This window comes from Phyllopteryx taeniolatus, chromosome 4 (genome assembly GCF_024500385.1).
Source record: "Phyllopteryx taeniolatus isolate TA_2022b chromosome 4, UOR_Ptae_1.2, whole genome shotgun sequence".
Lineage (NCBI taxonomy): Eukaryota > Metazoa > Chordata > Actinopteri > Syngnathiformes > Syngnathidae > Phyllopteryx > Phyllopteryx taeniolatus.
Genome location: NC_084505.1, coordinates 4,781,840 through 4,807,996, shown reverse-complemented (window position 1 = coordinate 4,807,996; position 26,157 = coordinate 4,781,840). Strand labels below are relative to the sequence as shown.

Sequence of the window (26,157 nt, the reverse complement as noted above, 5' to 3'; positions counted from 1 at the left end):
TCCATGAAATGAAAACACCTTAATCGATTGAGCTAAAAGCTGCCCATTGACACTGAATGCTGTGAACAAAAGCGCTCCTCAGATTTAATTTGTTTGTGAAATTCTGATGAATATCAATGAAAAAGGTTAGTAATCAAAACAAGATAGAGTGTGAATTGAGAATTGAGCCTGAAATATTTAGGTGTAAATGGGTGACTATTTGCAGAAAATTGCTACACGTGATGTGTTGTACACTGGTCATTTGAATGCACACGAGGGCTTATAGTTGAACAGAATTTTGTGTTGCTTGGTTGATCTCCGATTTTAGGATCTCTGACATAACCAAGGTTAGGATTTAAATTATTTTTTGACTAAAGCTAATAATGACTTTTGATGGTCTGCTCAGTAACAATAGAAGCCCTGTCAAATGTAGGCTTTTCTGATCGCCGGCCTGGTTCTAACTATGTCTGCGATCACATAAGCTCCCCTCTCACTCCTTCCAGTGCTAGCTTGTCTCATTTCTCTGTACTAGTATTCCAGCCATTATTTTCATAGCATCAGTATATCTAGATTCTTGTTGACATTTTTTACATGTTTTGACATGTTCTGACATGTTTTAACCAGTTGTCACCAGTGTTAACCTCTTTTGATTAGCCTTTTCCACTGACAGAAAATCAGTCTTGTTACCTGTAACCTTCCTGCGCAAGTAGTGCATTTTGGTTGATGATACGTACTTGTCATGTGTTCGTTTTGGACCGCCACAAAAAATGTAAGCATAAGAAAAGAATAATGATTAAAAGCATAATAGTAATATAGCCCCACCTGTCTCCATGTGTTGCCTGCATCCGACGTTATGTACACACTGACATTGCTGGTGGTCAGCTCAGAACCAAAGGAACCTTTTATGCAAACAAATGACAATATGTGAACGGAGAATTTTTGCCAAACGTGCTGTATAATTAATTCATTCTAATCTGGTGAGGAGACAGCAACATTTCTAAATAAAGCATTGTATACAATAATGTACAGGACATGTTCTCTCCCAAATATATAAATAATCCTGAATATTCCATTTGTCTTTCAAATTGACATTGAACATGCATTCCAAAATATGTAAACTGCTCTAATACATCCATCCATACATTTTCTGAGCCGCTTATCCTCACAAGGGTCGCAGGAGTGCTGGAGCCTATCCCAGCTATCAACAGGCAGGAGGCGGGGTACACCCTGAACTGGTTGCCAGCCAATCGAAGGGCACATATAAACAAACAACCACTCACACTCACATTCACACCTACGGGCAATTTAGAGTCTTCAATTAACCTACCATGCATGTTTTTGGGATGTGGGAGGAAACCAGAGTGCCCGGAGAAAACCCACACAAGCACGGGGAGAACATGCAAACTCCAGTTCAGGGTGTACCCCGCCTCTCGCCCGAAGATAGCTGGGATAGGCTCCAGCATGCCCGCGACCCTAGTGGGGATAAGCGGTACAGAAAATGGATGGATGGCTATATAGTAGAATCAACAAAAAGTTATGCAAAACAAATCATTCTGAGTGAGGGCAGGGTTATTGGTTTAGTTGGCCTCTATATTTTAGACAACACAAGGTAGCCAACATTATTACACATTGTTACTCAATGCTGGCTCTGCTGGACATGTTAGCGCAACATCCAAAACACAGATCCCATTACTGACAAGCAAAGCAAAGTTGAAGTGTGCAAAAGGAGTCTGTGTGAGACAGAAGACACTTCAGTGAAACAATTTAGTACCTATCGCTACAGGCTTAAATAACCCACTTTTCTGTGGAGTGTTAAGACACATTCATTAGATTTATTTGGTGCAGTGGGAATCCCATTAGGAGACACACTATAATCATGATAATGCAAACTTCAGAAGGAAAATAATGACAGAGGCTGCATACTTCTTGGCTATATAAGACTGGAGAGGCCCTGCGATGCTACAGATCGGTGCCGACATTAATCGGTTTCACCAAACGATTACGCTATTAGAAAAAAAATATTTTCTGCTTGTTCAGATGTACAGCTTCAGAAGGACTCAATTCATCAGACAGCCAATATTTTTCTTTATTTTTGATTGTCTCTCTTTTTTGTCTCTTTCCCTTCTGAAACCTGGTTTGTTTATATGAAAATAAAATCTTAAGTTTCCTTTCGTAATTCAGAATTCCGCAAATGTAAGAAATCCAGTTAAAGTCTAGCAAAGATTAATTGCAGATTCAAAATTAAAATTCACATCAGATTTGTTAAATCGTCATAAAAATGCAGAATATTGGTCTTGTGTTCACTGAGAAATGGATGAAAAGCTTACTTTTCCAAAGAGGTGTTGTCATTCATGTTAAACACTACATTTTGGGGGGGCAAGCCAATTTGTTATAGACAATTTGAAATATGTAATTGAGGGATATAGGGTAATTAGAATTTTTTTATTTAACTTTAAATATATTTTTTTCCCCTTCCCACTCTTCCATTTCTAACATGTTTGAGGCAAGGTCCATACATCCACACTTTGGAAGAAAACATCTCCAGACACCTGCGGCATGTGCTGCTGAGTTATTGACACTGAGGATTCATGTGGGAATATCACAGAGGTGTGAATTTGCCTCGGGGGCTTGGTGGTCTCATTTTCTAGCAGTTGTTACTTTTTCTCCATAGTGAAACGCTGCGTATTTCCTTTGTCTCGTTTTCTGGGAGAAACACTGCTGGTTCGAGGCAGAATTTAAAAAAAATGTGTTCAGCCTTTCTGTGAGGTGGTGTTAAACGGGACGTTGTAATCTCTTTTTCACTGTGGTTAATAGCTTTGAGGGGTGTCTCTAAAATGTAAGGTGTAAGATAGATAAATGAATAAACACTAGGTTAACAGGTGCATTTTTTCATTAAAAAAGCAAACCTATTTTTAGGGCATACAGTAAGTACATTACATTTAAAATTAAATATGAACAAAAACTCGTGAACTACAATAGCCGTTTGCACTTCAACGCTACAGTCGAACTCATTTCCGCGTCTGTGTGAAGCGTTTGTACAGCAGACATGAATTCCCACAAATATATACAGTAATTAGATGTGCGTATTTCAATGTCAGTCAGAGAGCCTGTGAATGCTTTTCGGACAGCAACAATTGCTTTTAACACAAAAAGATGGGAGATATGAGTCTTGGTGTTAAAGATTTGTGGGCTGACCAACCCCACCACTCATTAATGGAATATAGAATAGCGACGCTGGAAAAGAGCAAACAGAGGGGTGTGAAAAGGGCTTGTAAAAGCTGAGTGCTTTAAGAACTTCCCACTTTCCCCAAAAAACTTCAGCTGTGTCAAGCAGTCTTAAGGACTTTAAGGGAGCACTTGTTTGCTTTTCAAGAGCTCAAAGTTCTATAGTCTACAGTTGTTGGTACTCGCTGGATGAGCAATGGCCTAAATGTGATTCAAAGTCAAATATCAAATAACACTGACGTGGCTCCATTTACACAGAGTGTATATTTAACTGACTTTATCTTTTGATTTATCTTTTTTGAGTGTTTTTATGTTATGTATTTTTACAGTTTAATTTTCCATTGATTGATGTCATTAGAGAAACTGAGTAGAAAAAAAAGGCTTTATGAACTCACCTGATGCCACAATGATCCCAGGCGCTGAGTCCCTACTTGCTATGTTTCCAGATGTGTAGGGATTTGCAGAGACATGAAGATGAAGATGCAATGAACAATATGGCTGCGTAAACAAACAAGACATAATAATTGAGGCTGTGACTATTTTAATACTATAAAGCCTAACCAAAAGCAGCACAAAAAATAGCAACACATAATACAACAATTTGGATGTGTAACCCTCCCAATGCCATTCAATGTATCACATATGCCATTTCTTTATTGGCTAGGCTCACCATTAGTTTTAATTTGGTTAACCTTTAACGGCACAATTCTCATTACAACCGAGCAAAATGCCAGTGATACAGGCCATTTGGTGACAGGCTGTTTAGGGGTTTATTAAAATGCTGGCATTTTCTGACAAATTGCCATATAATATAGGCAGAAGGCAAAGCATGCTACAAAATGCCAGAGTAAAGAGAGAACAACTTTTTGGGTGTATAAGGCCATGCTTACAAAAGATATTCAAACACAAAAAGTCATCAACAATGATATCAAAGCATTGCTACACTACTTTTTCCCTTAAGTCAGAGTAAGCGTTAAAGAGCACATCAGAGGTAAATTTGTTTCTTTGTAATGTAAAAAGTATTTCCCATTTGGGGAAATCTAGTTCATAGTGTACCAGCCCTCTGAACTTTCAGATGCTTTCAGAAAAATATAGATACAACAAACATTCATTGTATTTTTGTGTAATGCTTAGTGCCCTCTTTAATCAGAGGTCATCTTATTGGACTGGATCAAACTGGCTGACCTTTTAGCTGAGCTGGCTCAGAACACTTTGTTGGGCGATGCTTTTCTGAACTTGGCCTTTAACTGTTGCAGGATCAGTCAGCACCTGTCTCTTCTGTGTGTGCGTGTGTTTGTTTTTTTTCCTCGCCCACTTGGGCGGTATCTCCATATAGGATCTTAGCTGCTCTGTGGACGGAGATGTTGGATGTTGTTCCTGGAATCTGCTGGAGCCATCCTCCCAACTTGGGGGTTACTGCCCAGTGCCCCAGTCACTACGGGCACCAATATTGCCTTTTATAATCCACATTTTCTCGAGTTCTTGCTTCTGTCCTTGGTATGTTTCCAGATGTTGCTATCACTCAGGATTGCTGGTTGGCCACCACTAGTTTGTCACACAGGATCTTGGCCTGGTGTTCTCAACCACCTTGTGCGGTGTCTGCCATCTTGATTCTGGCACCTCCAGTCTATATTTGGTACACATGTTCTGGTACACTATTCATGCTACTAGGTTCTTGCCGCTACATGTATGCCTTACCTGCCAGCATTTTACTCCCTGCTGTGATGTACTGCACTGTCCGTGGGGCTTCTTTGCACAGCCTGCATCTGGGGTGCTGTCTGCTGTGGTAGACCCCGGCCTCTATTGATCTTGTGTAGGGCCTGTTCTTGTGCTGCCATTAGTGTCTCTGTGCTGTCTTTCAGTCAAGCCTTTTCCAGCCAATGGTATGTTTTCTCGATGTCAGCCACTTCTTCAATTTGTTGTTGGTTGTTGGTGGTATATGCCATGCAGGGGGTTGTCTTTCCATGACAGCCCATCTGGCTCCTTCTCCTTACTGGGCTTCTGTTACCCAAGGCATTCATTTAGTAGTTTGTCCCTGGGGGCCATCTTCTTTATGTATCTTTGGAGACCTGTTGTTTCCTCTTGGATAGTGCCTGCGATGCTCGCTAGTCCTCATCCCCTTTTTGCGCTTTGTGTACAGCCTCAGGATGCTGGACTTTGGGTGGAACCCTCCATGCATTGTAAGGAGCTTTTTTGTCTTGGGGTCAGTGGCTTGCATCTCTTCCAGTTGCTAGGGTATTATGCCATCAGGGTATCTAATTAGTGGCAGGGCATAGGTGTTAATGGCCTGGATCTCATTCTTGACATTCAGCTGACTATTGTGTTTTTTTCTGTGGCTGTCCTTTGAGCTGCCTAATCATGGTTGCCATTTGCCTGTGGAATTCCAAGGTATTTGTAGCTGTAATGCACATCTGTTATGCTGTCATCTTGGAGTTCTATCCCTTTAGTTCATCCCCCTTCGTCGAGATATAATTTGTCAGGACTTATCTAATCCGAATAACATTCCAAAGTCATTGCTGTATATCCTTGTGAGGTAGATCAGGTAGTCAATGTCACACTCTGTTCTTGGCATATACATGTCATCCATGTAGAGGAGATGGCTGAACCACTTCTGAACCGAAACCACTTGTGGTGATTATCTGACTGAGGGTGTTCAGACCTATGCAAAACAGCAGCTGAGACAGAGCATATCATTGGAATATGCCACATTTGACCCCGTTATCCTTGTTCTTTTAGATTTAACTGCTGCAATTGACACTGTTGACGATGACCTCCTGATCTCCCGCCTCGAGCAGTGGGTGGGCATCAGGGGCAAAGCATTGGGGTGGTTAAGGCGGTACTTGGCAGACAGGACCTTCTGTGTCAGACTTTTTTCCCTCCTCAGCTCCCCTCACATGTGGGGTCGCACAGGGATCAGTTGTAGGTCCTCTTTTCTTCTCCCTCGAATTGCTTGTACTTGGCTCCTTAATTAGGAAACATGGAAGTTCCTTCCACTTTTATCCAGACGTTCAAACTGAATAAAAAATGTGCCTCTAAAAAAGAATCTTATCCCATTGCTGAACTGTCTTGATGATATAAAAGCCTGGCTGGCTCTGAACATTTTAAGTTGCAATAACAGCAAGACAGAGGTGATGGTCTTTGCTGGCACGCCTAGGAATGTCATGGTGGATCTCGGTTCCTTGGCAACTCTGACCAAGCCAAAGATCTTTAATATAGGTGTCAAGTTGGATGTTGATCTGGAAGTTGACAGCCAGATCAGGGGAGTTGTCAAGTCCACGTCAGGCAGCTGTCCAAAGTCAAGTCAATCCTCCCAAACCAGCATTTTGAAACAGTAGCCCATGTCTTTGTCGCCACCTGGCTGGCCCACTGTAATGGACTCTACTTGGGTGTAGACCTCTCTGTTCATGGTGTTATTTATTTATCGCTTATACAGCACAGTCCTTAACAAATAAAGTACCGTGTGTATATAAACTTAAATGAATATCAGATCACATTTTATGACCAATTTTTGCTGAAATCCAGGTGATTCCAAAGGCTCACATACAAGATAAAACATTGACTTTCAGCTATATACTCCAAGACTCCACCAGTCCATGGTGTACTCCACCTCTCATCTGTAGTCAGCTGGGATATGTTCCAACTGCCCCATGATATTTATGAGAACTAAGTGGTATAGAAAATGGATAGAGTGATATATAAATGCAGACACTTACTGGCATACAGTGTATGCTATTGCCTTGCAGGTCTTTGCTTGGAGCCTGCAATAACCTCCAGTCTCTGCCTCGATTGTAGGTAATATGTGTCTTCACTTGCTTATCTGACTTTTTGTTGGCCAAGAACATGCCTTTTATTCCTGCCACCTGTAAAAGCAGAAAATACACAGTACAGGCTTAACTGAATTATTTCCCTCATAGCCATACTAGTGAAAATGAAAGCAATTACACTGGAAGGACAATCTCCAGTGCAAAAGTAACACATTTACACAGCTTGCCTCTTTTGTATTCTCTTTTGTAACCAAATTTAGCTACAAACACTGAACAGCAAATGATGGATGGACAATCTGTGGATTTATAAAGACCCAATGTGTTTGAAAAAAGATTCTGACTGCTTGCTCGAGGAGGAGTAGCTTTGGGATACCGAAGTGAGTCAGAGGCAGTTGCATCAGGCAATGAAACGTCATTTTCATAACTGGCACGCACTTCAATCTGCCCCAGAGGAGGGATATAGAATATCTTACGTTCCGGGTGGTGACCCCAATCAAGACACTGGATTCGATTCCTTAGCCAGGGCCAAAGCAAGACATGAGCAGCATCCTCAGCTGCACAATTTTTTTTCTTCTTTTTTGAATAATTTGATACTGTATGTGTTGTTGATTTTTCTGTAAATTATACATCGGAGCCCCAACATTAGGACTAACTTTAACATTTTTGGATTAGGTTATATTTCTGTTGGTGTTAATAGTTGTATTTTTACATCAGCATACACATGTATAATCTAAGCATCGAAACCAATCTTTATAGTCACACAATGTGTTTTAAAGACAAGGACAAAAACAACGCACATAGTTGTAATTAATTTTGTTATATAAAATTGTGTAATTTAGAAAAATTAATTCTTCTTCCTCATATCCAGCCATGTGGTACATCCTGGACAATATTGATGAACGGACCTGTACTACAGTAACATACTCAAGTAACTCACCGCCAATGAGAATTACTTACATGATATACTGTAATTAGAAGGCATAATTCAATAGATCATAAAATAAATGGTGTGTTTACCTCATATAGATCAACCATGACGTTTCCTTCAGGGCCCATGCTACTGACAACATTCTCCAAAGCCAGAGTGTAAAAGACACCTGATGTGTCAGACACATACAAATTATAGGTTTCATTCTGGTTCCACTCCTGTATAGCTGCCACTACTCGATTTTCGTCCGTACTGATGACATGCAAGTCCTGCAAGAAAGGTAAAGCCATTCAAAATTATGCCCTTTTTGTTCTATATATGTTTTTATTAAAGGGAAAATTGTGATAATAATACACGACAACTCACTGCATATGTACGTATGAAATGAGTGAGTTTGATCTAAACATTTGAGATGTTTATTGTCGATGGACAGTGTATATTGGCTTATTTTCTGAGACACAATAACCTGAATCCATGTGTGCACAAAAAAGCAGAAAAACACAATGCAACTGTGGTGTTGTACAGGTCAGCAGTGGACCCTCTCAAGGCTGTGTACTTCCCCCCGTGGCTCTTCTCCCTGTACACCAACTTTTTCAGTCAAAAGTGGCTGAGACCATCCTAAATCATTTTGTTGAAAGGGGGGGTGCTGCTGAAGTTATTTTGTTTTTTTGAGGGGGTGGCGGAGGGAAACTCTGCCCCACATAGAGGGCCACTTTGCCTAAAACAGGGGCACTTCTACAAAAAGTGTGTATGTGTGTGTGTGGATGGGGATGGCTGGAGGGGGGGGGGGGGGGGGGGGGTCCACCACCTCTGGCCCCACGGTACCCCCTCAGCCTCACAGACTCCCCCATCTCCAATGTGGACTACTTCTCCATCCCCATTGTGGATTACTTTCTGCCCATAGATTCACCTTGCTTGTATTCCTGCCACCTGCATCTTGAATTCAACAATTAATCGTCTTTTAAATGACATTGACTTCATCAGAATTTATTACATTTCTTGCGATCGCAAGTACTGATAACAGTGAAACGAATTGAACTGACCTTTGTTCAGTAAAACATATGTAGTGGACAACTATGAATCCAAAGAATACCCTACGTTCAGAACAGCAAACTAAATAAATGTAATGAATAACAAAATAATATCTATGATTGTCAAATCGTTTTCTTCCGGAGCATTACATTTATTTTTTACATTTCTAACTGTGGCGAGATCAGCCTTATTTTGGGTGGGCTCAAGACCACCAAAAATTTGCCTTAGCCTATCCTATGACTTTGTCCTCAATTTCATTTTTCCCCACAGCAAACTCATATTGTTTATGATGGAGAGTGTACAACAGGACACCTTATGAAACACTGTTTGAAAATTTCTGCTTTTCCATAGATGGACATGGTCTTTTTTTTTCTTTTTTTTAAATGGAAGTCAGCCATGTGCAGGTGAGATAACAAGGCAACATTCAATAGATTATTACATGATAATGAGTTTGCCTTTGTTTCCTTCTTGTGTAGTTGCTATAATGTATTTTTATTTTTTGGCTGAGAGCACAAAAAGGGGGAGATGAAGATAGAGAGAGAAAGCAAGAGAAACAGGTGAGAACATGATCAGGTGGTCAAAAAATTATATATAATATAGAGAATATATATCAATTATTATTATCATTTAAAAAATTTTTAGATCACATTTATTACATTTTCAACTATTTATCTGCTGAATCTTTAAAAAATCCTGCCCCAAGTGGAGGAGTTCAAGTATCTTGGGGTCTTGTTTACGAGTGAGGGAAGAATGGAACGGGAGATCGACAGGGGGATCGGTGCAGCGTCTGCAGTGATGCGGACTTTGTATCGGTCCGTTGTGGTAAAGAAGGAGCTAAGCTGAAAGGCGAAGCTCTCAATTTACCGGTCGATCTTCGTTCCTACCCTCACCTATGGTCATGAGCTGTGGGTCGTGAGCGAAAGAACAAGATCCCGGATACAAGCGGCCGAAATGAGTTTCCTCCGCAGGGTGTCCGGGCTCTCCCTTAGCGATAAGGTGAGAAGCTCGGTCATCCGGGAGGATCTCAGAGTAGAGCCGCTGCTCCTCCGCATTGAGAGGAGCCAGATGAGGTGGCTGGGGCATCTGATTCAGCTGCCTCCCTGGTGAGGTGTTCTGGGCACGTCCCACCGGGAGGAGACCCCGGGGACGACCCCGTACACGCTGAAGAGACTACGTCCTTCGGCTGGCCTGGGAACGCCTCGGGATCCCCCCGGAAGAGCTGGATGAAGTGGCTGGGGAGAGAGAAGTCTGGGCGTCCCTGCTAAAGCTACTGCCCCCGCGACCCGACCCGGATAAGCGGTAGAAAATGGATGGATGGATGGATCTTTAAAAAATGCTCTGTCCGACTGCACATGAAAGTCCATGTCCATTTTCCATATTTACCATGTGTTGTTTACATTGAAAATCGATGTGTTTCAGCAACTGTGTAAATACGAAAAAGTATAAAATACAACATTCGTCATCATTGTTTGAGTGCAAATCACTGAAAGGAATTTCAGATACCTCTCATTTGTTAATCAAGTTCATTTCCATCATTTCCATCACTTTAGTGCATGGGTGTCAAACTCATTTTTGTCACGGGCCAAATTGTTGGTACAATTACCCTCAGAGGGCCATTATGACTTTGTAACCATATCAAAGTTTCATCGCATCATGAAAAATCAGTGGAGCCCCACATACTCATGGTTTGGCACTGCAGAGTTACATATTCGCTGATTTTTTTTTAATTGTCTTAAAATAATTTTTCAATTCTTTAAAATGTTTCCATTTTTCTTTTTTTCCAAAATGGGCATCAGTTATCTGTGCATTTTTGCTAGTCATGGTCTGGCCCGGTCCACACAACAAATTGATGGATAACTCTATTTGAAAACAGAAGTCAGGAATAATTGTTTGTTCAACTACTGATCAAGTTAATGTAAAACAATGGGTTTGGTAACAAAAAATATGTGGAATATACCTGTAATATCTCAACGTTGTTATTCCATCCAACAATTTGAAATGTTGGTACAGATTTGAGCAAGAATCATAGAATTTGATTCAAACAATTTGGTTTCGCGGGCCACATAAAATGGTGTGGTGGGCCGGATGTGGCCCCCGGGCCTTGAGTTTGACACAATGCTTTAGTTGATCAGAACTGCATTTTTTAGCTCACACTGCCATCTATTGGCTAAGCATGCAACAGCATAGTAACTACGAAACTAAAGGACACAGAATCTTGGACCGGACAAAAGAAAAATCACAAGTATATAGTACATTTACAACATTGTTGTCAATTACTCAAATGAAAATGTTACACTATAAACAATTTATTTCTTCTTTAAAAGTGCGACAGACTCGCCAAAATGTTTTTAATATTCCTTTCCTCTAGGATGAAATACTAATTTTGGTATTATGAGTTTAACTGAGGTTAAACTTTTACAAAAGGTACGTGCTTTTCTGACAATAAACCACGTCACTGGTCAGCGCCAATATATCCCACAATTCCTCATTTTGTTGACTTCCGGTTTAGCGAAAAAACTGTCGTGAGCAGACCCCGGCCATTTCGCACAAAAAATCATATTGAAATGAAATTCACAGAATTTATTAATTATTTATTATTAATATTCATGTTCCAAACACGTACAGCGCTCTGTTTTGTACTTTAAATTGAAAACAGAGAAAGGGCATCACCTACAATTACCAGAGATTTTATAGACGATTCATTGATTTTATGCTTCATATCAAGCAATAATTATTATACCACAGGTTTAATTTTGATAAGGATGGATCTGTTTTATCATTATTATAATGAATGCCAGTTTAGGTTGCATTGTACTTTCTATTGCTTTTTTTTTAAATGTATTTTGAAATATAATAATCAATATAAACAGTAATGACTTTTATATATATTTATATAAAATGCATCAGCATTGCCATGTCTCTTTGAACTAACTTCAAATGGTATTCAATGATCCAGTGAACAGAGAAACTCAACGTCATAACAAAATTTACAGCAGAAAGCAGCATGGATGTAATATGATTCTGTCAATATCTCTTACTGAAAAACTGACTTAATTGTGGGAAATAATCAACTATTCTTAATAAATCCAGGAGGTAATTCTTTTGCCTTGTTATATATATTTGAACCTATATTATTATATCTAATTGAATAAAATTTTAGACTGTTCAAGTTACCGTGGACAAGGACAATGTAGACATATTACGGGTGCTTCATACAGATGCAATCTATTTCCAATATTTGTTTTTCACTTCATTATGTAAGATCATTTAAATGTCCAAATAGATCACAGTCATGTCTTATTTACTGAATAAATCTATGAAATATGTTATTTTTCTAACTTTTAATGTCCCATGTCTTGAGATGATATACACCAAGATTGAAGCGAATCGTTAGCCGCGAACGCCATCTCGAGAGTTAAAAAAAACTGGTAAAATGTTAGTGGGAGCCCTGAGGTGTTTTAACTTTCACGTCAAGTTAACAGCCGGTTAAAGTTAATCGAGTTATGGACAACAAGATAATGGTGCCATTAAAGTTAATGGTCGGGTAAGTCTACTTTTGAACAACCGGGCCCAGATTGTTAAAAGTGTGTAATGTATTGGATAGCTAGCGAAAGAGATTATGTATTATTTATTCCCTATTTAGATCCCATCATAATAATTTTAGGATCTCTTTAGAGCATGATTCAACATAACGCCAGTATGTTCACGCACAACTATTAATGCTAGCACTAGCTTGCTAGGCTACATAACATTTTGTTGCCTGCTTGTGAGCTGTATTGTATTAAAAGTACGTGAACATACCTCAAGCAAGCCTTAAATAAACGGAATCTCCCGAGCACCGGTGACCACCAGCACACGTTTTTCCCCATTTTGTTATTATAATACACATGTCGCGATGTCGTCACCATGGTAACAAGTGTATCCAGTCGCGTTTGAGTTGGCAAGATAAAGCCCAGTGATCGTAAAAGATGGGATGCGGTGGTATCAGAATACAAGATTATATTGCCGTAGTCTGACAGTGCAATTGTGAAAGACCAAATTTGTCTTGTCGTCTGATCCAGGCATTACGTGTCTGTCCCACACCACCGACATGTATTTTTTTTAAATAACTTTATTCGTTGTATTTACAGTGGTACACCAAAAGGCACGCGACAAGGCTAAAAATATACTCACTTTTGGATTCAAATATACTGTACATGATGGTGACGCAGAATAAATGTATTTTGTGGAGCTGATCAATGACGTCATTGATCGGATCGGCAAATTTTTTTTTGCTGAGTGCAGAAGTGGTGGAACCAGGGTTTTTGGTTGAGTTGTTAATGTGGTTTACATGATTAAAACTTTTAATCATGTTAAGCAGATTGTTACCTTGTGTAGAAAATGCGTCATATAAATAAATTTGCTTTGCTTTGCTCTTGCCTCTTTCTAATCATCCTCTTCGAACAACTAATACAATACTTATGACTTAACTACCTACCCCCGCACAAAAGACAAGAGGACTGTAATCATTAACTATATATCAGTCTTATTGTAGTATATGAGTCAGTCTTATATTAATGTTAATCAGGCAGAGATTATGCAACTGAGTCAGTGTTTTTTTCCAACTGTGCCAATAACACCTTGCAGTGAGCTTTGAGTGCCTACAGCCTGGGAGAATAAAATGTCTAATTCTCAATGCAGATGTGACAAACAAATATATACGGACATGAACGCTGCAAATTAACACATCTCAATACACTGTGTGTTTCTTGCGGTTTCTGTTTGTTTAAATGCTTAAACACAACACTCTGCACTCTGCTGCTCTACTATTACGTTTACCCATGTACTGTATTATGCAGTGTGTAAAGCTTATTTTCATGAGACTTTGGAGGAAAAGAATTGGCAGCACTGCCAACTTAATTTGTTGAAGACGCTATTATATTGAAAATGCAGTGCGTGGAATTTTCCTAGGTATAACTGTATTTAATTCTATTAAAACAGATCATAATTTTCTTTTTTAATAATCAGGCAGTGTTGGTTACCTTGGGAAAAGTGTACTTTGGCAGTTTCATTGGAGTAAAGACATCTCTCTTTGCAGACACATAGTAGATTGGCTTCCCTGTAGTTGACACCTACAGGCAAATGAGAAGAAAAATATATGATAAAATACTTTTGAACAACGACCTTAGAAATATCGTCAATTCTTCACATCTTACACCACTAGAATGTTTTCACTGTGATCCTGAACTTGACAATCACTCACCTGGACAAACACATACTCATCTTGAACCACCAGAGAATTGGGGTCAATGTAGCCAGGGAATGGTTTGCCCTTGTTGGCATCTGTGCAGTTCTGCAGCTTGCAGGTGACATACAGTGCCTCTGCTCCCGAACACACACACACACACACACACACACACACACACACGCACACACGCACACACACACACATGCACACACACACACACACACACACACATCAAGGCATCAGTCTTGGTATTAACCAATGAAGATAGACAACCTTCCCATAAAGCTAGACGGCCTTTTCGCCCTTTCCGTAGTACTTTTGTCAATAAAGTGGTCTCACTAATCTTGATGCTAGTTGGAGGGAAAGATAGATGACCAAAGAGGGCAATTGCTTTCTTTGCCTTCTGTCCCTATGTGTTAGCCTCTGCCAAATCTGTGTTGGCTCTCTGCACATGCACATGATCAATAATGATAGTCTATAGCCTCTGATCGTAACATCTGACACAACAAATGTTGCTTTGTGGCCTTGTATGATTGGCCTTTCTCTGTTGTGCTGATGTCAAAGAGAGGCATTGAGTCCTTGTTCTATTATTCTTCCAGCCTTTTTTGGAGGGGCACTGCCTAACTGGAAAACACCAATATTGCAAAAACTTCATACTTTTTGGCAATTTGGCCTTTTTGTGGCATTTCAAACCTGAATTATTTTTATTTATTCTTTCATTGAAAATATATATGTAAATGAGTGCTGAAATGAAAACTTGCATAACTTGAATAAAAGATGTTGGTATGACGATATCATGTTAGGATGATAGGAAACTATTCTTGTTAAATTGCAAGCGAGTAATAGCCACACCCAATAATTACTTTTCTCTCTCGCTCTCTCTCTCTCTCTCTCTCTCTCTCTCTCTCTCGCTCTCTCTCTCTCTCTCTCTCAAACACACACACACTCATCTCTCACTCTGCCTCACACACGTTTGTAGCTTGCACACACAAACATCCACCCTTTCTCCCGGTGTTAGGTGACCACCATATTAGACATTATTAATAGGTTTTTGGTACTAAAAGTTAATACTGCAAATGCACATATCTATATTAAGATGTTAACTCTAAAGTGAGTATAGGGCTGATGAGATAAAATCTCTCTCGCTCTCATTCCTGGATGAGCATACGTCCTGTTTGTTACTTTTTTTTGTACAACTAGAGGAATACTACTTGTTTTTGTTTGATTGTTTAATGACCTTGTAACCGTTTTTTCCCTTTAGGTCTTTTGCATATGTTACGTTTCATTAGTCTTAGTCTGAACCAGTTCACAGCTGGTACACAGCCTGTATATACATCACTGTGGCAATAGACGTTCATTTAGTCACATTGTATATTCTTTCATGCCTTGCATTCTGCATATACCTGTATTTATACGTTTGTAGATTGGTATTTATTTTATAATACAGTGAGGAAATGTTCATGGTATCTATTTCTAATTTATGGTGGAAGGGGGATGGCCTAGGTTGAGTCCACTCACACAACCCACACTGACAGGGGGTGGGGGTCGGGGCGCACACAAATTGCTTACTCCCACCAGGTGTGACTGTGGAGTGAATGAATAATGTGTGCAATTGTAAAAAATCTTTGAGTGTCTAGAAAAGCGCTAAATCAGTGTAATGTATTAATATTAGGCCGGATTTGAACCTGGGTCCTCAGAAGTGTGAGGCAGATGTGCTAACTAGTCATCCAACGCGCCGTCTGCGATTTATATTTTTGATTTAATTTCATTTATTTCGTTTTTAAATTTTTAGTTCGCATGCACACAACTTATTTGCACCCCTGCATGTACTGTAAGTGTGTATATTAGCGCTCGGACTCGGGGTGTATAACCCCACTCGTTATTCGTGAGTACGTCCAGGTGTGATTAACGAATCAGATTCCATAATTGACTCTTGTATTATTACAAAATAAGCAGACTTATGCAATAGTACGATGAATGAAAAATCCAATGTTGTTATTTGAAAACTATCCATGAACCTCATTAATACTCAGTTATATTCTTGCAAAAATTACGAAAAAAAAATTTTTTCGGTGGAGAAATAAAAATTATCTTCCGGGAAACAACGTGTGGGTGTAGTTCTGCTTTTCACCGCGAGATGGCAATGTGGATCCTCCATCGGCTGAATCTAAAAAGTTATGTGTGGCACAATGCGTATTTGCATTTAATTTTGGATGGAACAGGGAAAAAAACAATACGTAACTCACAGTACAGAGGTCCTGGTGTGTGTCTCTGTGTTCAATATATATATAATAAAGCAACTACACATGGTTGCTTAGTAGTACGAAGTAACGAGTTAGTCGCACTTACCAATACAAACCTTGTGTTGATCACATATTTTGCATACGCTTTTCGACGTTTCACACGTGGGATTAGGCTTTCCCCCCAAAATCCACCCAAATTGGTTTTGGAGCGGGAGACGCCATCATACAATTCAGGATTCCCCCCCCCGATCTACAAAACACAGGACAAACCCTGCCCGAGGGGGATGTAGAAGCGTTGCGGACTCAGTCAAAATGGCGGCGCCCGTTAACACGACATGAACATGAGGGTGAACAACTGTGGCATATTTTGATTTTTTTTTGTTTTTTTTTTAATATGCAGCATGGCAACAGTTGCAGCTCTCGTCAGAATAAAGTTTGTAAATAGTATGTTGTGATGATTCTTTTTAATTCAAATGTGAAAATTCTGATTCAGCGTTCGTTATTTTTTGGGGCGTGACAATTGACTCGATTTATTAATGACTCCCTCGTAGCTCTAGTGTGTGTGTGTGTGTGTGTAAGTGTAGATGTGTGTGTGTGTGTGTGTTATTATTTATTTATTTGAAAGGATTTTGACAACGTATACAATATACTGTATATCATCACACCACATCTCAAATGTTCATTGTCATTCAGAAAGTGTCATATTTCTTTTTTCCTTCACGAGCAGGACTGAATTGCTTACCAGGGTTTTATAACATTGTTATGCATACATTAATTTTCAATTCCGCTGTCCTTTTGCGACCCCAGCCTTGTCTATTGGTGCTGTCCCTTTGCATTCTTACCCTTCAACAACGTTGTACAATCAACTTCCAGTTCATCTCTACTTCAGCTAAATTCACAACATAAAACATAAAATAAATTACTCACGTCCTTCAGAGATGGCGGTTTCCAGGTGAATCAAACCCGGCTCCGTGTCCAAACCCATTTTTGACCTGAAAGGTGGACAATCGTGTTTTAGAAAAAGAGGAGCATTCCCCCGTTACCCCTTTGGTCCAACCTTGACATAAGATTACAGTACATGCTTCAGAATTAGACAAAAATATACATTATATGAAATGATAAACATAGGTAAGGTGGTCAACGACAGCAGGAAAACAAAATACAAACAAAAGGGTTATTATTTACCATCTGATATAAATGTCAAGCCCGTTGCAAAGCCTCCAACCCCCACCCTTACAGATGGAGGACTATGTTCCCTGACATCATTAGAGGAGGGAAAGCCATTGATTTTGTCTCTACTGTGAGGATGTCCCCAGGTGGACTAGCATAAAATCATTATGGCATTTCATACTGTATGTATTAAAGAGACTGGAGTATCACAGGACAGCAAGCACATGGAGCATCAGAGAAGTGGGTGGGGGGGGGAGTTAAATGCAGACAGAAAAGGGGAATTGAAAGAAATTGAGAAAGGTCACATAAAAATGCAAGTGTATGGGATGCAAACAACCTGCGTCTGTGTTCAGTTTGAGAGGTAGTGATAATGCAAAGCTCAAATTATCGCAGTAGTGGTTTCCCCACATGACAATCATGTGATAACCTACATATCAAAGCCTTTTCCACTTAAATGAATAGTCCAGGTAGCTGAGAAGAGTTGTTAAGAAAAAAAAATATCTTTGTGAATGAAGAATGATGAATTACAGTGTAATTTGTTTAAATATTTAGGTTTTATGTATGTATTCACACCCCTTGACCCATTCACTTTTTCCACATTTTGCTGTTACAGACTTATTCGAAAGCTGATTTGAGTATAGTTTTCTTTTTAAAAAATCTACATAAAATATCTCATAATGACAAAGTAATAACATATTTTCAGACAGTTGTGCAAATGTAGTGAAAATGTAAACATTTAAACCTAATACGTACATAAGTATTCACACCCTTGGCTTGATATTTTGTTGAAGCACCTTTGGCAGCAATCACAGCCTTAAGTCTTCTTGGGTCTGTCTCTCCAAGCTCGGCATACCTTTTTTGAGGCATTTTCTCCCATTCTTCTCTGCAGATCCTCTCAAGGTCAGTCAGGTTGGATGGGCCGCATCAGTGGACAGCCATTTTTAGATCTTTCCAGAGATGTTCGATTGGATTCAAGTCCGGGGTCTGGCTGGGCCACTCAAGGACATTCACAGGCTGCTCCTGAAGCCACTCCTTTGTTATCTTGGGTGTGTGCTTTGGGTCACAGTCGTGTTCGAAGGTGAATTGACGCCCTAGTCTGAGTTCCAGAGCACTCTGGAGCAAGTTCTCTTGAAGAATTTTTCTATATTTGGCAGCTGTCATCTACCTTCTATGGGGACGAGTCGCCCAGTTCTTGCAGCAGAAAACCAGCCCCACAGCTTGATGATGCCACCACCATAATGAACAGTAGGGATGGTGTTAGCCAGGTGATGAGCAGTGGCTCTTCTCCAGATATGATGCTTCCAATTCAGGCCAAAAAGTTATATTTTGGTTTCATCAGACCAGAATTTTTTTTTCTCCAGGTCTGAGAATCCTTAAGGTGCCTTTTGGCAAACTCCAAGCATGCTGCCATGTGCCATTTAGTGATAAGTGGGTTCCGTCTGACCACTCTAACATAAAGGCTTGATTGGTGGAGTGCGTTAGCAATGGTTGAACTTCTGGATGGTTCTCCTATCTCTGCAAGGGAAGGCTGGAGCTCCACCTTAGTGACCATAGTGTTCTAATTCACCTCTCTAACCAAGGCCCGTCTTCCGTGGTTACTCAGCTTGGTCGGACAGCCAGATCTAGGAAGGTTCCTGGTGGTTCTAAACTTCTTCCATTTCCGAATAATCAAGACCACAGTGCTATTTGGGACCTTCAATGCTGGTGAAATTCTTTTGGTATTCTTCCCCAGATTTGTGCCTTGACATAATCTGGTCTCGGAGGTCTGCAGACAATTCCTTAGACTTCATTGCTTGGTTTCTGCTCTGATATGCACTGCCAACTATGAGACCTTATGTAGACAGGTGTGTGCCATTCCAAATGATGTTCAATCCACAGAATTTACCACAGGTAGATTCCATTCAAGTTGTAGAAGCATCTCAAGGATGATCAGTGCCCTGCAGTACCGTTTTTGGAGCCTGGATGGCGCTTTGCGCCCTCTCGCTCTCTCAGTCTCCCCTCCCCTCTCTCTTGCAGCACCTTCCTCAAGCCGCACACCTGTCTCCAATCAGCCCTCGTCACCACCTACATATTGACCTGCCTGTTCCCGGAAATCCTCGCCAAAGTATTGCAGATACTTCCAGCGATACCACGGCCCATTTACCTCACATAAGCCACTCTATTCCTCATTCCCTTTTTGACTCCTGTCTCTCCTTGTTCTCAGTGTTTTCCCCCATGTTCCTGATCCACGTTATTCCTGCCGCCAAGCTAGCCGCCTGTCCTCACCACTGCCTGCCAACCCACCTAGGACAACTTCCATTAACTTTCCTAAATAAACCGTTCATCATAATCTATCTGCCTCCGCCTGCTCTTGGGTCCAGCTCCTCTCCGTACGTATATATATATATATATATATATATATATATATATATATATATATATATATATATATATATATATATATTTGGCTTTACACGATCAGGATTTCTGGGGTCGATCACCAATTTTAAAATAACGATCACTGATCCTATCACAAGATGGAGCAATGTGTCTATTTAAAGGACTTTTTCATTTACTGGATATACTTGTGTACTGTATATGAGTATCTTCAAAAGTATTAATTCTCGAGTCCAGTGATTCCCAACCAGTGTGTCGTGGCACATTAGTCTACCATGACCAATCTTCAGGTGTGCCATGGGAAATTATTAAATTATTATTATTAAATAATTTTACTTAACTGCTCAAAAAAATATTCATTTACAAGGACTAATGTATCTTTGTTCTATGCCAGTGAGGCATAGTGACAGACAGAACAAATAAATGCTCTTTTATTAGATGGAAGGAAGTACATACAGTAATTACTGTGTATGTACTTTTTGTGACATTTTTGTTTGTTGGTGTGCCGTGTGATTTTCCAATTGTAAAATATCTGCCTTCGCTCCATAAAGGTTGGAAATCACTGCTCTTGCCAGGTCATGTATTCTAATCAGTCAGGTTAAACCAACATTACAAAATGACAGAAATAATGGATATACTGTAGTTGAATTACTTGTAATTAAATTACTTCACACACACCGAAACTTTAGAGCATGATTCAACATAACGCCAGCATGTTCACGCACAACTATTAATGCTAGCACTAGCTTGCTAGGCTACATAACATTTTATTGCCTGCTTGTGAGCTGTATCGTATTAAAAGTACGTGAACATACCTCAAGCAAGCCTTAAATAAACGGAATCTCCCGAGCACTGGTGACCACCAGCACACGTTTTTCCCCATTTTGTTATTATAATACACATGTCGCAATGTCGTCACCATGGTAACGAGTGTATCCAGTCGCGTTTGAGTTGGCAAGATAAAGCCCAGTGATCGTAAAAAATGGGATGCGGTGGTATCAGAATACAAGATTATATTGACGTAGTCTGACAGTGCAATTGTGAAAGACCAAATTTGTCTTGTCGTCTGATCCAGGCATTACGTGTCTGTCCCACACCACCGACATGTATTTTTTTTAAATAACTTTATTCGTTGTATTTACAGTGGTACATCACTTTTGGATTCAAATATACTGTACATGATGGTGACGCAGAGTAAATGTATTTTGTGGAGCTGATCAATGACGTCATTGATCGGATCGGCAAATTATGACATGTAAGCTGATCAGCGTAAAATGTTAATTATCGGCCGATACCGATCAGGCCAATCAGATCGGTATAAAGTCTAATATAGTCATCCCTCCATCCATCTTCCGTTCCGCTTATCCTCACTAGGGTCACGGGCGTGCTGGAGCCTATCCCAGCTATCTTTGGGCGAGAAGCGGGGTACACCCTGAACTGGTCGCCAGTCAATCACAGGGCACATATAGACAAACAACCATTTGCACTCACATTCAGATCAATGGGCAATTTAGAGTCTTCAATCAACCTACCACGCATGTTTTTGGGATGGGGGAGGAAACCGGAATACCCGGAGAAAACCCACACAGGCACGGGGAGAACATGCAAACTCCACAGAGGCAGAGCCGGGATTTGAACCCCGATCCTCAGAACTATGAGGCAGATGTGCTAAACCAGTTGTCCACAGTGCCGCCATTTATATATATATATATATATATATATATATATATACACACAGTGCTGTGAAAAGGTACTGGCCCCATTCTCAAATTCTCATATTTTTCCATAGTTTCCCCACTTTATGTCAACAGATGTAAATATCAGCTAAATATAACCCAAGTAAACTTAAAGCATCTGTCCCAACAAAATCAAGTCAGACAAAAGATCTAAAAAAGCTGAAACAAAATGACACGATCCAAAGAAATTGACATCAGTCTGGAAAAGCCATTTCTAAATTTGTAGGATTCCAGCAAACCAGCGTGTTAATGACACAACAATAAGGAAGAGACCCGGCAAAAATGGCATCCATGGCAGAGTTCCTAGGCGAAAACCACGGCTGAGAGAAAAGAACATAAAGGCTCGTCTTACTTTTGGAAAAAAAAAACATTGAATAATTTCCAAGATTTGAGAGATTATTATATGGACTGACGTGATGAAAGTTGAGTTTATTGGAAGGTTTGTGTCTCGTTACATCTGGCTTAAATGGAGCACAGTATTTCAGAAAAAGAACATCATACCAGTCAAAAATGGCGGCGGTAGTGGGATGGTCTTGGGCTGCTTCAGGACCTGGACAACTTGCTGTGATTGATGGAACCAGGAATTCTGCTCTTTAACAGAAAATCCTGAAGGAGAATGTTCGGCCATCAGTTTGTGACCTCAAGCTGAAGTGCACTTGGGCTCTGGAGCAGGATAACGTTTTCACACCAGCAAGTCAATTTCTGAATGGCTTAAAAAGACAAAATTAAGGTTTTGGAGTGGCCTCGTCAAAGTCCGGACTTGAATCCAATTGCATGACCTTAAATTCAGCCTTTTGCTGAATTCAAACAATTCTGCTAGGAAAAGTAGGCCAAAATTTGTCCACAGAGATGTGAAAGACTCATTGCCAGAAAACTCACATTTTCAGTTGTTGCTGCTAAGGATGGCCCAACCAGTTATTAGGTTTTGGGGGCCATTACCTTTTCATACAGGGCCAGGTAACTGAATAGTTATTTTTTTCCTTAATAATTAAAATCACCGTTTAAAAACTGAATATTAATTCACTAGGGTTATATTTGTCTGATATTTACGTTTGTTTGATGATTTTAAACAAAGTGGGGAAACGAGATCCCTGCGATTAAATACATAATCATATTTTTATACCTAAAATCCAATAAAGTCAAAAGTAGTGTGTACTGCCATATGAACGAAAGTGCCATAACATTTTTTGTGGCAACACTTAACATTCTTTTTGTTTATACAGTAGCAGTTGTAGTGACTCTGACCCAGTCTGCCTTGATGTCTGTGTCAGTGTGTCAACTTTACAAGCGCAATTGCGCGATTTTGAGAATTGTTTGTCTTGATTTGACTCCAAACAGCATGAAATGTGATTTGAACCATTAGCAGTTGATTTGGCAAAACTAAAGTATAAACAGACATTCTATGTGCTTGAGCTGTTAGTAGAGAGTACAAAGTTGAGGTTATTTTATATTAATATATGATTTTAAACCCATTTTATGAAATTCTGGAGACCAGACTCAAGGTGATGGGTGTTGTCTTGTCTGGTCTTCGGTCGTCTTCGTCACGCCCCCGGGGTATTTAACTTACGCTCTTGTGTTTTTTTGTTTTTTTTGCTCTGGCTTCTTAGCTCTTGTCTTGCTGGCAGCTCCCCAGCCACGGGGGCGGCCGTGGGCCACACCTCCCCTTTCTTTTTTTTGGGCACACGGCTCGGTAACCACGAAGGCTGGGATGAGAACAGACTCGGCTTCTCAGCTAGGCGATCAGGGCAGCTGCTATTAAAGTACCAGGTACGCTTCCAGCCAAGCGTGATTGCTCTGAAATTGCTAGTGAGCCCCTGAAAAGGCAGGAAGAGAAATGGTCATATTCTCCCAATGAGGCGTGACGAACAACAATTTTTCTTCTTCCGCCTTTTTTGTTTCATTTTTGTGTATCTTTTTCTTCTGCAACCAACCCTGTCTCCATGCTTCTGAGACGCGCCCACAGAGAGACGACTCCCAGAGGCCAGTTCATTTATGTTCGTGAGTAGTGAGTAGACAACTGCTTGTGTTTGCCAGACTGTACAATATTAGTGCCTAATAATTTCGGGGAAATTACTAGCATCAGACAAAATCTCAACGTTGTTCTCTCTCTCTCCGGTCCGCACTGGACGCACTGGACGCAGCCAATCGCAGGGCACATAGAAACAAACAACCATTCGCACTCACAGTCATGCCTACAGGCAATTTAGAGTCTCCAATTAATCCATGTTTTTGGGATGTGGGAGGAAACCGGAGTGCCGGGAGAAAACCCACGCTGGCACGGGGAGAACATGCAAACTCCACACAGGCGGGGCCGGGGATTGAACCCGGGTCCTCAGAACTGTGAGGCTGACGCTCTAACCAGTTGGCCACCGTGCCGCCAGGTTTCTTTATCCAGGCCAATAAATTAATTGGTTGAATTAGTCGAAAATTTTTATTTAGTTAACAAGCTGATTCGTTTCACTCCACTTCAGTGCCTATGCATGTTTTAAATCGAGCTCATTGCCAACCTCCACACATCAATTTTAAGTTGATCAAATGAACTTTAAATGCAAAATTTTGACGACATAAACAATTTTGTTCTATTCGATTACTGCGTCTTCGTCTGCATTCTCGAACACCTAAAGTTACACGATAAACCTTCACAGCATAGTTTACGATCGGTATTTACAGTGGGGCAAAAAAGTATTTAGTCTGCCACCAATTGTACAAGTTCTCCCACTTAAAAAGACAAGAGAGGCCTGTAATTTTCATCATAGGTATACCTCACCTATGAGAGACAAAATGAGAGATAAAAAAATCATGGCCAAAACCAAAGAGCCGTCAAAGGACACCAGAAAAAAAAATTGTAGACCTGCACCAGGCTGGGAAGACTGAATCTGCAATAGATAAGCAGCTTGGTGTGAAGAAATCAACTGTGGGAGCAATTACTACAAAATGGAAGACATACAAGACTACTGATAATCTGCCTCGATCTGGGGCTCCATGCAAGTTCTCACTCCGTGGGGTCAAAATGATCACAAGAGCAGAGGGCAAAAATCCCAGAACCACACAGGGGACCTAGTGAATGACCTGCAGAGAGCTGGGACCAAAGTAACAAAGACTACCATCAGTAACACAGTACGCCGCCAGGGACTCAAATCCTGCAGAGCCAGATGTGTCCCCCTGCTGAAGCCAGTACATGTCCAGGCCTGTCTGAAGTTTGCTGGAGAGGATTTGGATGATCCAGAAAAGGATTGGGAAATGTCATATGGTCAGATGAAACCAAAATAGAACTTTTTGGTGAAAACTCAATTTGTCATCTTTGGAAGAGAAAGAATGCTGAATTGCATCCAACGAACACCATACCTAATGTGAAGCATGGCGGTGGAAGCATCATGCTTTGGGGCTGTTTTTCTGCAAAGGGACCAGGATGACTGATCTGTGTAAAAGAAAGAATGAATGGGACCATATATCGTGAGATTTTGAGTGAAAACCTCCTACCATCAGCAAGGGCATTGAAGATGAAACGTGGCTGGGTCTTTCAGCATGACAATGATCCCAAACACACTACCCGAGCAGCGAAGGAGTGGCTTCGTAAGAAGCATTTCAAGGTCCTCGAGTGGCCAAGCCAGTCTCCAGATCTCAACCCCATAGAAAATCTTTGGAGGGAGTTGAAAGTCTGTGTTGCCAAGCGACAGCGCCAAAACATCACTGCTCTAGAGGAGATCTGCATGGAGGAATGGGCCAAAATACCAGCAACAGTGTGTGAAAACCTTGTGAAGACTTACAACTTTTGTTATTGACCAAATACTTATTCCATCCATCCATCCATCCATCCATCAATTTTCTGAGCCGCTTCTCCTCACTAGGGTTGCAGGTGTGCTGGAGCCTATCCCAGCTATCATCGGGCAGGAGGCGGGGTACACCCTGAACTGGTTGCCAGCCAATCGCAGGGCACATACAAACAAACAACCATTCAGAATCAGAATCAGAATCATCTTATTTGCCAAGTATGTCCAAAACAAACGAGGAATTTGTCTCCGGTAGTTGGAGCCGCTCTAGTACAACAGACAGTCAATTTACAGAACACTTTGGAGACATAAAGACATTGACAAAAAACAATTGTGCAAAAAGATGCAGAGTCCTCTAGCACTTAGAGCAGTTCGAATGACTAATATTGCAATAGTCTGGTGCAATGACCATTGTGCAAAGGGCGCTGAGACTTCAAGGAGTGTATGCGGTTTAAAGTGACGAGTAGTGCGATAATCTGGGACAATGTTGGTTGTGCAAATGTTACAGATACTCCTCAATCAGTGTGCAAATGGAGCAGATGCTACTCTGGCATGAGTGGCCAGTATATGCAAATAGTGCAGCATGGCGAGACAACTACAGTGAGTGCACGAGTAATACATAATTTGCCCCACAGAAATGTGACAACCAACTCAAGTCAAAAAATTGCCAGCTTGTTGTAATGGAATTATAGGTTAGGTGTTTAAGA

The 26,157-nt window shown here is 40.5% G+C and overlaps 1 protein-coding gene across 6 annotated transcripts in view; it reads right to left on the bottom strand.

Annotated features, from left to right (window-relative positions):
• The window catches only part of LOC133477412 (VPS10 domain-containing receptor SorCS1), a 271,543-nt gene that overhangs the window by 69,949 nt on the left and 175,437 nt on the right, over positions 1–26,157 (bottom strand). For all 6 annotated transcript variants that reach the window (XR_009788348.1, XR_009788350.1, XR_009788349.1 and 3 more), the window contains exons 6-12: positions 17,326–17,390; positions 14,171–14,289; positions 13,950–14,039; positions 7,986–8,165; positions 6,918–7,064; positions 3,600–3,702; positions 802–878 (exon numbers count right to left, since the gene is read on the bottom strand). Coding sequence is in view for 3 of the 6 variants with exons in the window: in XM_061772127.1 (XP_061628111.1) it covers positions 802–878; positions 3,600–3,702; positions 6,918–7,064; positions 7,986–8,165; positions 13,950–14,039; positions 14,171–14,289; positions 17,326–17,390 (781 nt within the window). In the remaining 3 variants the exon portion in view is untranslated. The remainder of the gene's footprint in view (positions 1–801; positions 879–3,599; positions 3,703–6,917; positions 7,065–7,985; positions 8,166–13,949; positions 14,040–14,170; positions 14,290–17,325; positions 17,391–26,157) is intronic.